At 43.2% G+C, this 15,591-nt stretch overlaps 1 protein-coding gene across 2 annotated transcripts in view; it reads left to right on the forward strand.

Annotated features, from left to right (window-relative positions):
- Positions 1 to 15,591, forward strand: part of SP3 (Sp3 transcription factor) — a 31,213-nt gene that overhangs the window by 475 nt on the left and 15,147 nt on the right. Inside the window, exons 2-5 of one of the 2 annotated variants that reach the window (XM_021398051.1) lie at positions 13 to 137; positions 315 to 428; positions 12,089 to 12,179; positions 12,285 to 13,451. In XM_021398051.1, coding sequence (XP_021253726.1) covers positions 13 to 137; positions 315 to 428; positions 12,089 to 12,179; positions 12,285 to 13,451 — 1,497 coding nt within the window. Of the gene's footprint in view, positions 1 to 12; positions 138 to 314; positions 429 to 12,088; positions 13,452 to 15,591 lie in introns of both variants that reach the window. The other variant, XM_021398050.1, reaches the window with a different exon arrangement.

The following is a 15,591-nucleotide window of genomic DNA, read 5'->3' on the forward strand; positions in this document are numbered from 1 at the left end:
CCGTGCCCGCAGCTCCCGAGCAGCCCGTGAAACAAGAGGAAATGGCTGCCTTGGACGTGGACAGCAGCGGCCACGGCGAGTACCTGCAGCACGGCAACGGCAACGCCTCGGCCTCCGCCGCGGCGGCCGCCCCCCAGGTAAGCGCGGACCCGGCCGGGCCGCCCCCCCCCTCCCCCGGGTGACACGTTGCGAGCGGGCGCGGGCGCCGGTGCCGCCGCCGCCGCTTCCTGTGCGCGCGTCTGCGAGGAGCCCGGCCGCCGTCCCGCGCTAACCGCCACCCACTTTCTCTCCCTGAACCCGCCCACTGTGGGTAGGACGCGCAGCCGTCACCGCTCGCGCTGCTGGCGGCCACCTGCAGCAAGATCGGCCCGCCGTCGCCGGAGGAGGATGAGGCCGCCGCCGCCGCCGCCTCTCACTCTGCCGGAGCGGTGAGTGCCCGCCCCGCCGCTCTCGCACGGCCTGCCGGGGGGAGAGACGGCACAGCCAGCCCGCCCGGGGGGAGGGACGGGACGCGCGGCACTGCCCGCCCGGGGGGAGGGACGATCGCAGGGCCGACCTGCCAGGAGAGGGGTCCCCGGGCTCCCCTGCCTCTCCAGGAGGAGCCGGGCTCCCGGGAGGAGGCGGGCGGCTGGCTCCCCCCTCCCCCGCCGCCATTGACTTTCGAACCGGGGGGCAGGCGGGAAAGCTGCCGGACCCGGCGGTGCCCGGAGCCCGGGGGCGCCCCACCTCCACCTGGGCGCAGCCCGCGGCCGCGAGCCGGAGCCGGAGCCGCGCCGGGCGGCGGCACAAAATGAAGGCGGCTGGCGGGAAGGATGTCGTTAGCAGTAAAATGGCTGTTAGGAACCAGCGCGGCGGCGGAGAGCTGCTTCCTGTGTCGACGCTGTGTTTTCGAGACGCGGTTACCATGCGGTCCCTCCTATCGCGAACCGAATTTCCGTCCTTATCTTTCTGTGCCGTCTGCTCTGAAGGAGCCGCGATGACCTTGGGACCGTGCGCGATGAGATGGAGCTTGCACCTAGGGATGTGTCCGTGTGTGGGCTAGGTTAGCGTCTCGGTAACAAAAGCCTGATGGAAGCTCGCTCCTTCCTCAGTCTGTCGATGTATTCTCTATTTCTGGCTTGGGCTTGTGAGGTTAGCAGAGGTGGGGTGCCTTGAAATAAACGGTATCTAAAGATGTCGGTATGTAAAGGGGAGCATGCTAAACGTCTGTAAAAAGGTTATGATAAAGCCTCATTTGGCCTTGCATCTGGGAGACTGCATATATTACCTCTGGGGGTCTTTTTGGTTGTTGGTTTGCTTACAAGCAAAACTAGCAAAAACGCTCATTTTTCCCTTTCTTCTCTTAAAGCAATTCTCCGGGTTTTTGGATTTTTTTTTTAACTCATTGTACAACAGTCTTCTAGGTTTTCAGGGTTGTGCAAATTGGAGGAAAAAACCTGCAAAGCAGTCTGCTGGTGGACCACGTGGCTTTGGCAGCCGTTTATTTATTTATTTATTTTAAACATCAAAACGTTGATGACGGAGTTAAGCTTACTAAACACTCAAGGGCTAACCTTTAAAATATGTTTTCGTCTCTATGTTTCAGCTTATTGTACGTGAAGGGAAACTGAAGCACAGTAGTTGTCTGAGAGCATGCAGCATGTTGTAGTCTAATAGTGGAACTTGAAAATGTATTGAAATTATTACCCCCTTTCAAGCACACTTTCTCCTGAGCTTGTTTATGTTCTTAAGCAGCAGCCTTTTACTGGCTCTGAAATTTGTTTCATAATAGCAGATGTACAGGAGTGGATGTTGGCTCTGTCTCTTGCGTAAACATACACATTAGAAAATGAATGATGCTGAAATGGTAGCTCACTTTCCTATGTCTGTCTTAAGGTTATTCTCTTCTTAAAGCTGGAATTGTGCATCCTGAGGATGGGTATATTATTTGGCATGAGCAGTGGTCTGAAGGTACTGGAACAGGATATGACAAATAGTGCCTGATAGTTCAAAATGGGTGATCAGGTTTGGAAGTGGCACTTCTGTATTCCTGTTGTTATGCTTATGTGTAAGGGACTTCTCAGGGCCGGGCAGGAGCAATTTATGAGAGGTCAAAATCTTAGTTAAAAATGATGCAAATACGGACTTAATGCTCTCCATACATGCAGATAGGCCTCTGCAGAAAACCTCTGAGTTAGGTTACGCTGTTCTAGTAATTTCTCACTCCTACAACATTTCTCATGAATGATTCAAAATACTTTTATGGAATTTAAATATAAATTGGAGGAGGTGCCAACGGTAGCTGAACTGGACACTGGAGTTAATGAAGATGACCTTAATTAAGGGAGGGAAGTGAGTGAGCGAATCCCTGGAACATGTTCCTTGTGAAAAACAGAATGACAAAAGGGATTTAGTGGCATACAGATATTTCTCCAGAACGTAACTTACCGGGGGGGTAGGACATAGAGGGAGGAGCTAAAAAGGCTTAAGTTGTAGGTGACCTTGTAATTTGTAGGGAAAATGAAATCTGCAAGCCTGGGCACAGACACATTGTCTTCATGGGGTTTGTGGTGGTCATCCCTTCCCTAGTACTGTAGGTGGGTCAGTTTGGTATGGATGATGGTGCCTAACTTGGCATCTGGGTGGCAATCCTTTCCCAGAGTCTTCAGACTTGGGTTGTGGTTCTGGCTGCTGAACGTCTGGTAGAGTTCTCAAGCCATAAACTTGAGTAGGCTTCACTTCTAGAAGCAATTGAAGAGCTTTTATGTATAAGGATAGCAGTGCTGTGTTGTAGGGTTATTTTGTTAGCGCTTTGCTAACGTTCGCTTGGTAGGAAACAGCGGGGCTGGAGCCAGTATGCTGGAGTAGCCAGTTACTGCACACTGCCTTCCTGGCTGAAATGGTATGCTGCAGCTGTTCCCCAAGAGACCGGGAGAATGATTTAAAAGCAGCAACAAAACTCCCGTAGGAATGCAGGGAATATCATGTGTCTGGGATTTCGGGAAGAGCTGGAGCAAATGTGGCCGTGTTTGCTGTGAGCTGGCCCTGCTTTGGGCCGGGGGGCTGGAGCATGTGACCTTCAGAGGTCCCTTCCAAATGAAATTACTCTGTGATTCTCTGTTTGTACCTGAGCCCAGGCCTGCTGGACACCACTGTCGTGGCACTGGAAGGATTAGTGTGGAAACAAAAAGGCTAATGAAAGTGGCAACTGCTTGGTATGGAAAGCAAGTCAAGAAGATAGTTGAGAGAATTAAAGCCCTTCGGTGAACTGGAGAGGCCTTCTCTAGCTCACAAGGCTTTCAGCTTTGCCCAGGGTTCTGGTTAGAGCTGTGCTTACTTTTGGATGACAAAAAATTAGCAGGCATTACTGTTGATCTTGTCGTTGATGGAGATTGCAGTCTTTCAACTTTGGCTTTGCAACCGTGATTTGCCCTGTGGTCATCTGTCGCCAGTGTTTTGTGTTCTGCCTGCTTGGTTTTGATTTTAACGTGGATGGCCTTGAGTTTGTGGCCCGCTGTGACCTGGGAATCTTTTTCTGAGTTGCAGTGCTGCTGTATCCAGGGTTTGTTCAAATGCTTCCCGTGGCAGCTTCCCCTCGAATACTGCTGCCTGCTGGTGCGTGGAAAAGTCTTGCTGGGATGGGGTGCCCTGCTGGCTGACCTAGAAATGACAGCTCATGTATTTTGACCTCTGTGGATGCCTTTCTCTCCCTGGGGATTTTGAAGCCTGAGAAGCTTTACGTTGGGTCTTGTTTTTTCACTATTTATCATTGACTAATAATTCTGCTTAAATATTCATATTTAGGTTTCTTTTTCATTTAGTTATAAATATTCTAGTTTCGTTCCAGTTGAAACATTTACAGAGATTTTAACATTAGGTGAAAAGATGAAGCAATGCAGAAAATGGTAGAGCCATGCAGAGAGGAGAAAACAAAAGAGCAAACATTCTACAATTTCAGTCTAAGAAAGTCTTGATGATCACTTGAGTGGTTTTGGAGTGATCGGTTGATTGTTTTAGAAGCTACAAAGTTGGGATGGTAACCAGTTGTGTTGTTCTCTTCTATTACAATGCAAGGCAAAAGACACGCTCCTGAACTCCCAAGGGTCATTCTTACAGCTGTGCTGGGTGGATAGGTGAGGATGGAGTGCAAGACTGATGGGACTGTAGGGTGGGAGGGCTGGAAGTGGCATGTTGACAGAGAAAGCTGTTGGCTCTGATGGCTGCCAAAGAATGGGAGCTGTTAGAGTTGACTGCCCCAGTTGTGGTAGATGGTTGCTAGCAGTGCACTGCAGGCTGCACTGGTTTGTTAGACTTTTTTTTAAAAAAGGGAATGATTCATATGTACTACTACTTACCAACAAGATGTAGAAAACATTTGGAGAGGTTAGTAATTAGCAATATGGGGAAGATAAGTATCATTTCTTGCTGTAGACAATGCATTTCTTTGTATCCTTTACAAATAAAGGAGTGTTATAAGACTGCTTTGGCATATCTTCAGCTTTAGAGTTGAGTATTAGTGTTTCACAGAACTTAATGAAAATCTGGAATTCCAGTTTATTTTTGCCTTAGAACATTACTTTAACCATTCGAGAAGCAACTGGCTTAACCTTATTCTAGATGGAAATAGTGATAGTGCTGATACGATAGAGAATTATGAGGGTCTTTGCCCTTGGCAAAAATATGGATGAATACTGTGCATCAGTTAAACATACTTCTCAACTCTGACCTGTATCATATTAAATATTTTCAGGAAGCTCCAATTTTTTTTAATATCCATTTTCTCCTGTATGGATGATAATAGAGCTTCCTGATGCTAGGTTTCTGTAGGTGAACAGATGCATTAGAATTTATCCACTAAAGAAAAGCCTGCCTGGGATTGTCTTGCCTCTCTCTGTTTTATACTTTGGCAAAACAGGAGTTTCAGATAGACAGTGTTCCTATTTTTTTTTTTTCCTTTGCTGCTGTCCAGAAACTCACCTTTTAAAATGTTCTTTGATCTCTCTCTTCCAGTTATGTCTTCCAAATGTTAGGTCAGAACCAAGTATAGAAGTTCTGCCAGAGCGTTAAGAACGTACTTAAAAATTGTTTTTACTCTTCTTTACATTTTTGAGGAAGTATAAAAGTATGTTTTAAAGCATTTCCAGATTTAAAAACAGCATAAAACAAAAAGTTCTCACTGATTCTTAAGCTCACGTGGGAAGACATTTCACAGAAGCTTTTCATAGAACAGTTGAGGTTGGGAAGGACCTCTGAAGGTTGTCTGGTCCAGTCTCCTTGCTTAAAGCAGTGTCAGTGACAGCACATTGCTCAGGACTGTGTCTGTTGGCTTTTCAGTATCTCCAAGAGTGGAGAGTCCACAGCTTCTCAGGGCAACCTTTGGCACTGTTTGGTCATCATTACAGTGGGAAAAAAAATAACAATTCTGCAAACAGATTCCCATATGTTTAAATTTCTGCCTGTTGCCTCTTGTCCTTTCACTAGTCTTCACTAAGAAGAGCCTGGCTCTTGTATTTATACCCTCCCATCGGATATTTATGAACATTGCTAAGATCATCCCCCCACAATCTCTCTGAAATACTGAACAGTCCTAGCTCTCTCATCTGATTTTTGCACATCAGATACTCCACCCTAAATCATCCCTGTGGCCCTTTGCTGGACTTTCACCAGTATGACCATCCCTTTCTTCCACTGGGGAGTCAAGAACTGGGCACAGCTCTCCAGGTAAGGTTTTACCAGTGCTGACAGATTACCTTCCACAACTTGCTGGCCCTGTGCTTTCTGATGAAGTGCAGGGTGCTGCTGGCCTTCTTTGCTACGAAGAAATGTTGCTGCCTTATGATGAGTGGGTCCACCAGGGTCTCCATGTCTTTCCCTGCAAAGCTGCTTTCCAGCCAGTTGGCCCACAGCCTGTTCTGGTGCATGGAGTTATTCCTTCCCAGGTGCAGGATTTCACATTTCCTTTTGTTAAACTTCCATAGGTTTCTCCCTCTGTACTCAGCCCTAGTGAGGCCCCACCTCGAGTACTGTGTCCAGTTTTGGGCCCCTCACTGCAAGAAAGACATTGAGGCCCTGGAGCGTGTTCAGAGGAGGGCGACGAAGCTGGTGAGGGGTCTGGAGCACAGGCCTTATGAGGAGCGGCTGAGGGAGCTGGGATTGTTCATTCTGGAGAAGAGGAGGCTCAGGGGAGACCTCATCACTCTCTATAACTACCTGAAGGGAGGTTGTAGTGAGCTGGGGGTCAGCCTCTTCTCTCTTGTAACTAGTGACAGGATGAGGGGGAATGGCCTCAAGTTGCGCCAGGGGAGATTTAGGCTGGATGTTAGGAAATACTGCTTTTCTGAAAGAGTGGTCAGACGCTGGAATGGGCTGCTCAGGGAGGTGGTTGAGTCACCGTCCCTGCAGATGTTCAAGAAACGTTTAGATATAGCGTTGGGAGACATGGTTTAGTGGGGTTGTTGGTGGTAGGTGGATGGTTGGACTAGGTGATCTTGTAGGTCTTTTCCAACCTAGCTAATTCTATGATTCTGCCGGCCCAATTTTCTGTCCTGCTGAGGTCCCACCGAACCATTTCATGTGTCACCCACCCTGCCTGTTTTGTAACTGCAAACTTGCTGAAGATGCGCTCTGTCTCATCATCTACATAATCTGGTGAAAAAGTCAAACAGTATTGGCTCCAGTAGCGACCCGACTGGGATTCAGCGAGTGCTTGTGCTGCTCGTTGCAGCTGTTTGAACCCAGCAATGCACGTTTTCAGTTCACTTTGCTATATGTTTGTCTAGCCTGTACTTCATCAGGTTGTCTGTGAAGATGTAACGGAGGGTTAGGGTCTCTGTTGAAAGCCTCACTAAAGTAGCTATAAGCAATACCCATGCCAGATCTCATCTGCCAAGCTGGTCATCTCATCATAGAAGGTTGTCAGGTTAGTTCATTAAGCATTGTTTCCCCTTCGATAAGTCTCAGCTTACTCATTCTGATCACCTTCTTGTTATAGTTATTAATAATTAATAAATGAATTTACGTGCAATCTGCTCAGAACTGACGCCTTGTTGCCATGTCTCGTTCCTTTATACTGCAACAGTCTAGTTTCTACTGATGTCAGGGATGGTGTATTGTCTTAATTTGATCGGGTTCTGGACTTCTGTGATAAAAAGAATACTGCCACAAGTTTTGAGCCCAGTTGTCCATCTTAAACAAAATAACGTGAACCTTCCTTAAGTGAGACACAATTTTAAACGTGTTTCACCAGACAGGGATTGTTTTTCTCTAAATAACATTTTAAATGGCCCCGGTACTATTTTTTTCCCTGAAACATTCTTTGATTCTCTATAAAAGTTTGATTTGGAAAAATGTATTTCTCTGAATTGAGTGCTTCTGAAACATGCAACAGAATTAATTTGCTTTAACTAGCAGCTTTGTGTCATTTGAACCACAGTGACTGATGTTCAGCATGTTTTTAACCTAAGGCAAGTACGAGATAGAATGCATTAGCTCATAGCTTAATGACAGAGTTGAAGCAAGTGCATTTTATCTTATATTTGTAATAACCCAAGAATGCACAGATAGTTTACTGTAGCTTGGTAAACACATGGTATTAAACTCATGTATTAGAGCCCTTACTCTTTCACAAAACTATAATTTGGATGAGGCACTGGCCAATCTTGTTCATTAGGCGCATGGTTTTCAAACGTTCAGGAGCTTCTGACTCATCTGTCTACATCTACTCACTTGTTTTGCCCATATTTTTATTTCAAGTCTGAATAGGGCTAAAGTGACTTCCTGAAAACCACAGTGAAAGGGAGCCCACTGCAGCCTGGTGTGGATAAACTTGTGGAGTTCTTTAGCAGCAGGACACCGCTGGTCAGTAATAAGTGTCTGGTTGGTCACGTTTGGCCTGTTGAAATGCAGGTGCCTACATCATATCCTTGTGAGGACTGGTGTGACTTTACTTTGGTGAGGGATGTTTTATATTTTTATAGTTTTCACGGGTTTATATTTTTACCTCAAGTTCATCAGTGTGCTTTAGGGCACTCTTTTAAGGTGGTCTATGTTCTGTATTTGTTTTTCTCATCTCCTGGAACATTGGATTGAATGCTACTTTAATTTTCTCTTAAAAATAATAAAAAAAAAAGAACAAGACAATTCTTCAGGCGTGACAATTCTGACTCAGATCTCTTTGTTCTGCTGCCTGGGAATGGTACAAGGCTTGTTAAGGAACCAAAGACAGGCTGAATAGCAGTTGTGCTTTCTGTTCTTTGGTGGTACTTGACCTTTCTTCAGGTGGACATATCACTTGATTCTAATTCTTCTTGTGCCTTGCTCCAGCTTCTCCTGCTCTGTTGCTGTTTCTTGTTTCCTGATGCTGCTTCCAGTGAGCTCCCAGTTCTCCTGGTTCTCTCCCACTCGTCTAAGCAATGCTGGTACTGAGCTTTCCATGGGTCCCTGTCCCTGCCTCTTGGCACACAGGCCATGGATTGCCACTGCTCAGCTTTCTCTTAAAGGAACAACTGCAGTAACTGCTGCCTGAGTATCAGCTGATAAGGAAAAGAGCTGTTGCTTTATCTATACTCTTTATTTTTCATGGGTGGCTGAGAGACAGCAAGGAAACAAGCTTTATTTAGGAGTGTGCTGTAAAGATGAGCGAGTGGGCTGCAAATGTTGCTGCTTATACTTAAGTGGTAGAACTTTGAGTTACTACAACAATTCTTAATTGCTTGAGGGTGCAGTGAAAGATGACTACTCCTCTAGTAGGAAAAGGAGCTCGATAAGTGTCCTACTAGCTCAGGAATCTTTGAGAAAGGGTCTAACAACCCTACTTGTTGCTAGAGGATGATGACCAGTTGAGGTTAGAGATCATCCTCAAATACTCTTTTCCATCGTACAGCTATAATACTAGTAATTTTGATAGCTGGCAGATCGTTTCTTGAAAACCTCACCCTCTTTTTTTACCCTTCCCTCACGATTCTTCTGGTCGGCTCAGATACAGTCAGCTCTAAGGGCAACGTGTGAATAACTGTATTACGCTACACATAGTGCATGAAATGCCAGTAGCTTCATATCCAGGTGCATGACCATCCTTAACTTCTCCATTTGAGGTAAGATTTCACAATATCTCAAAAAGGTGAGAAAAGATGTGTGCCCAACGTGGAAAGAGCAGAGACCATTGAATGGGGGTGTGGAAATCAACGTATGTTTGGGGAGGAAAGGAAGAATGAAGTAGGTCATTTCTGTACTGTGAAGGATACAGGGTTCCCTTTGAATATATACAAACATATTCATATTAAGTCAGTCCACCTAAACATTCAACATCTGGTTGTACCTAATCTTTAATCAGCAAGGAGTTACGTGGGTCGCTCCGAAAGTAATGCCTCCTATTTATTTCCATGGAAACTACCACAGATACAAAGAGCACAATGACACTGCTTGATAGAGCATGTTCTCAGCTAGAAGACACTATTTTTCAATATATTCACCTCCATCAGCTATGCATTTTCACCAGGCAGGAAGAAGAGCCTGCATGTTGTGCTTATCAAAATTTGCACCAGCGGAGAGGACCCGCTGTCTCCACTGCTGAAGCGCACCACCCATCACCTCGCTGTGCTCACATCTACTGTTTGGTCTCCATAAACACAGATGAATGTCAGTGGGTGCAATTTTTTCCTCACGGAGGAATCCAGTGACACACATTTGCTTCATACACACTTCCATGTCAGAGGGCATTTTGTTAGACTGCTCCTCTGCTGCCATCTGTCACACGGCAACAACATGGAATGGAGTATTGGTAGGAAGGAAGGTTCAGCCTCTACTGCCACACCACCCACATCTAGTTCTTATGTCACGGACCAACATAATAAAATAGGAGACTTTACTTTCGAAGCAGCCCTTGGGAACGTAGAATGATATACATTACTATTTATTTCTCACTTATTCTGACAGTTAATACGTCATAATACAGACATTATGTTCCACTTTTATTTTATAATGTAATAACACACATTGAACATATAATCATATTTTTGCTTTCAGTATTTTCTGAATGCTGTTTACCTATCCTATGACTTTTATGAGTCTTTTGATACTTTATGAAAATCTTTATAATAAATGTTTATGTGCTAGCAGATTGACTAGTTATGAACTTTATTAGCAGTATGTCAGCAACCAGTACCTATGTAGAAATAATATTAAACACAAAATAATAAAGCTAATGTAGTAGTAGAAGAAAATGGAATTTTTTTGCCTTTGTCTAGATGGGATGGTGTGGTATGGAATATTGCTGAACTCTTTCTGTAATCCTTTAGATCATGAGGTTAAAATGCTAAAGGACATACAAAATGTGTTCTTCAAAGGAAAGGCTAATCAGTGTAAGAGAAAAAGAAAATAGTGAAATGAGATTACCAAGACCTCTTTTTTTTCCTTCTTCTTGAGGTATTAAGGCTATAAAACTATTTTGGTGATGTTGTGTCTGTTTACTGACAAATTACTTGAAAGACTGTATATATCTTTCAGGGCAAAATGAAGGCTTGCATTTTCTTTATTGAAAATTATTATTTGTATAGCTCTTGAGAGGAATTTAGAACCAAGATGGTGGATTTCCTTATTGGAAAAGAAGTTTGCCATGCAGTCAAACTATTTTTTAACAAATACTTTAGCCTAAAAAGTATTGGTTTTGTATATGTAAACATTTTGGCGTTGCAGCTCGGAACAGGATAAGAAAGTGAAACTAGGGAAGTCCCCGCATACATTGTGAAGTTAAATTCAATCTGATGCGTGCCACAGGATTCATTCCATCTGGCTAAATTAAATATCATTGCCATATTAGAGAAGGATAAGCTGTGCGCTGAATTTTTGCACACCCAGCTTTTATTCTAAAGGAAGTTGGCATGCAGCTTTGGAAGGAAGTTGCGATATGCTCTGGTAACTTGCTGAACAGCAGTGATCATGGGATCAGCGCAGGAGGACAAGATAGAGTTGTTCTTTCTGTGTGTTGTGGGCTCTGCGAAGGAAACAAAACTTGTTTTGCAGTTAAAGCGTAATGAGTTTCAGGACAAGTGACTTTTTGCTAAATATTAAGTTATTCCATTGGTTTACTATGGTGCTGTAGTTCAGATGAGGAGAAACTTAAACACATCTTTTTTAAATTCGTGGATGTTTACAATACATAGTTGATTGACTACACAAATCTGTGCTAAGCATTGCAGGAAGTTCAATCTAAATACTTTATTCTGAAAAAAGATTGCTTTGGTAAGTGCAATTTATCTGTCTTTTACTGAATAAGAAGCAAAAACATACTACATCAATCTGTAGGTTCTTTAATCTTTAGCCATCTGGGGATCTGTTCTGAAACATTGACCTTGTCTATTGTTCTAACTTAACGAAGATAGAATTTTTCTTTTTTTTTCAAACAGATAATATGTCTAATCCAACTGTGATTTCGGTATAGAAATCTGTAATTTTAGAGGCCTTTTCACATAGTGAAACAGTAATTCATAGAAGCTTATAAATACTAAGACTTTGTGTCGTGCATAACAACATTTCCAACCGTATGACTTAAGTTACCTCCTAACACTCTGTTGGCGAGAGTCACAACGTGCACAAGTACACCATATATAACTCACAGTCAAAAGGCAGTGGAGCTCTAGGCGATAGAGGCGATGCTGGCTTTGCAAAAATTCCTCCTCTGCTGTGCAGTGGGTGTCAGTCTGGGTAAGATGAGTAGCTGAGTCCCAGGGCAACACAGTGATGGCAACTTCAGCAGCCCCTGCCAGCTCCCTTCTTCCTACAGCCAGGGGTTTGGATTACCCAGCAGACCCCATACCAGAGTAACCCTGCTGCAGGTCACCTGATGTAGCCACGGCGCAGGAGCTGCATTTCATCTCCTTGCGAGCTACGTGTAGCTCATGAACCACAGGTTGGTTACCCCAATTTAGGCATTAGCTCACTTACAAAGTCTGTATTTTGTAGTTCTAATCCCGTTGCTGTTGTTTACGTGGGTTGCACTGCATGTTTTTCAGTAGCATATTGATCTCTAGTATTGAATTGCATGATTGTTGTAGCATGTAATCTGTATGTCTCTTGTTTTAATATTTTTCTTTTCTTTTTTCTTTTTATTCAGACAGGGGATTTGGCTTCTGTGCAATTAGCAGGAACTCCAAGTAGATGGGAGGTCTTGTCTGCAGCTCCTGCCACTATAAAGGACGAAGCTGGTAATATAGTACAGATTCCAGGTGCTGCCACAGTAACTTCAAGTGGGCAGTATGTCCTTCCTATTCAGAGTTTGCAAAATCAACAAATCTTTTCTGTTGCACCAGGATCAGATTCGTCGAATGGTACAGTGTCTAACGTACAATACCAAGTAATACCCCAGATCCAGACAGCGGATGGTCAGCAAGTTCAACTTGGCTTTGCAGCCTCTTCTGATAATAGCAGTATAAATCAAGAAACTGGTCAAATTCAGATCATTCCTGGCTCTAATCAAACCATCATTGCCTCTGGATCACCTTCAACTAATATTCAGAATATCTTATCGCAGTCTGGTCAAGTCCAGGTTCAGGGAGTTGCAATTGGTGGTTCATCTTTTCCTGGCCAAGCACAAGTAGTTGCTAACGTCCCTCTTGGACTGCCAGGAAATATTACTTTTGTACCCATCAATAGTGTTGATCTAGATTCTCTGGGACTTGGCAGTGGTTCTCAAACCATGACAGCAGGCATTAATGCGGATGGGCACTTGATAAATACTGGACAGGCCATGGATAGTTCAGATACTTCTGAAAGGACTGGTGAGCAAGTTTCACCCGAAATTACAGAAACCGCCACTGATAATGACTTATTTGTGCCAACGTCATCTTCATCGCAATTGCCCGTTACCATAGACAGTTCAAGTATATTGGAACAAAATGCAAACAACCTGACCACAACTAGTGGTCAAGTTCACAGTTCTGATCTTCAGGGAAATTACATTCAGACATCAGTCTCTGATGATACGCAGGCTCAGAATATTCAGGTCTCCACAGCACAGCCAATTGTACAACACATACAGCTTCAAGAGTCTCAGCAGCCAACCAGTCAAGCCCAGATTGTACAAGGTATCACGCAACAGACAATCCACGGTGTGCAAGCAAGTCAGAGTATATCTCCACAAGCTCTTCAGAATCTTCAACTGCAGCTGAATCCTGGAACTTTTTTAATTCAGGCACAAACAGTGACCCCTTCTGGGCAGATAACCTGGCAGACATTTCAAGTGCAAGGAGTTCAGAATTTGCAGAACCTGCAAATTCAGAATGCACCTGGTCAGCAAATAACTCTAACCCCTGTGCAGACTCTCACTCTTGGTCAAGTTGCAGCAGGTGGGGCACTGACGTCAACTCCGGTTAGTCTAAGCACTGCTCAGTTGCCAAATCTACAGACAGTTACAGTAAACTCTATAGATTCTGCTGGTATTCAGCTGCATCAAGGAGAAAATGCTGGCAGTCCTGCAGGTATTTATTTTACTCTTTTTGCAGAAAATTGTTTTTCATTATTGTATGTAGTTGGTTTGAACGATGATAACTGTAACGCTATTGTTTTGCTGAAGAAGCCTACAAAATACGGTGGGTTAAAGTAATGATAGATCTTATTTGAAGATACTGTTCCATAAGAAACAACTGTAATGGTAGAACACGATCCCACTCTACTTCTTTTAGTAGAAGCTTCTGTAACTCTCAACTGTTCTTTTTAGTTAATTTCACTTCTAATAGTCAGTGCTTATACGTCTCACAATGCAGGCAGCCTGCGTACTAAATTTAAGGGCTGGAAACCTAACTGTCAACCACACTTCCAGCACAGCAGTGTCATTAGTGTACTCCTACCGAAAAGGTGAAGTTTTCATGGAAAATGCAGATATTTGTTTACCATTCTCTTTCCTGAAAATGCGTGGTCCCTCTGAGGGGCTGTTAACGATCTAATGTTTTGTTAAATTCGTTTCCTGCTGATTTACTGTCAGTGTAACCAGGATGTACAAAACTCATGTAAGCAGAAGTGAAACAAGCATGTGAATATCAAAATGGAGGTCTTAAGAACTTATATGAATTTCCAGTACTACTTATTTGCATTATGTTTCGGAATGTACAGCTGTTAATGATGAGCCTCACAGTGTGTTGTTTTTTTTCTCTTTAAGCTGTTAAGAAATGCAGTTTTCTTAAAACAGGAATTTCTTGATAGAATGGAAGAATACATGTCTATTTTTCATGAATGTGATACGGTATATTCCAACTTTCAAAGCGTAGCTACCTAAAAGAAAGAATAGGAGCTGAAAGAGGTTCAAGACTTGTTGTACCAGAAGCCATTTAATCTCATCATTGTGCGGTTGTGCTCAGGCTAGTTATGAGGGGCAGAGTGGGTAGTGGAAGTAATTTTGGAGGGAAATACCACACAAAGTGGCTTGGAAATCACTATTTGATTATAATTCTGTGATCTGAAGCTCTGGTGCATTAAGATTCTGAAGTGTGCATGTTACCATAATGCATAAATGTTTTGTATGCCCATTTAAGCACGTGAGCAGAATGCATTATTAAGTAAAAATGTCTAGAGGAGCTGATGAATTAAGACCTAGCGATTATAATACTTACGTAGTTACTGCCATTCTGCATTAGAAGCTTGCTTTTTCCCTTTGCAATGTAAAATAATAATTGGGATGTTTTTCTAGTACTTTTTGTTGCGGAAATGACTTCTATATTATAGATTTTGCAAGGAGAAGTTACCCAGACCTAGATAAGCCTGCTCTTCACTGGCTTCTAGACAACAGTGCCAAACAGAGGGATGTGCTTCCAACAGCATTTACTTAGCTGGATAATCTTGGTTCATAAGTTTTCTATTTGTAGCCACCACAGAAATTCTTGGTTTGTCTCTGTCACACCTTGTTAATACCTACGAGGACCTTAGGTGTAGACCCATGAGGTAACGAAAAGCACATACTGTTCATGATAGTACAGATGAATGTTTTTCTATCTCTTGGAAAAAAGGCATTATGGCTAATATGAAATACAAGGAGGATGAGAACTTCATTTCTAAGGTTTATATTTGTTATAGGATCATATGTATAATGTTATTGATTAACAGCCTAAATTCGAAAGTAAAGATAAAAAGGAAGAGCAGAGAGGAAATAAAAGATATGTGAAAAAATTGAGCCAGCTGTGCACGTTAGTTTGTCTACTGACATTCCTTGAGAACGTTTTAATGCTGGTTCCTAATCACATACAAGGGAATTCCATCAAGCATTCCTGAACTTTGTGTTATAAAGAATTCATGTGTGAATGGAAGTGAGTAAATGAGGTATATGAAATATGAAGAAGCATGCAGCAGCAACAGAGGAGTAGCAGAAACTATTGCCCAAAGTGACACCTGGTTATATTAAAGATAGGACAGAGATTTCTAGTGACACTTTTCCTACTTGTCTAGGAATAATTCACGGACTGGAAGGTATTAGAACTTCCATCCCATAAATTTTGGGAGAATTTTATTGGCTCCTGCTTTATATTACCAGAAACTCGCATTTCTGAATGAACAGCGGCTGACCTTCAGTATCTTTTCCATGTGAATGGGGTATTTTGTCTATGTCAAGGTTGTCAAAAATAATGTTGT

This window comes from Numida meleagris, chromosome 5, assembly GCF_002078875.1.
Source record: "Numida meleagris isolate 19003 breed g44 Domestic line chromosome 5, NumMel1.0, whole genome shotgun sequence".
In the NCBI taxonomy this organism is placed as follows: domain Eukaryota; kingdom Metazoa; phylum Chordata; class Aves; order Galliformes; family Numididae; genus Numida; species Numida meleagris.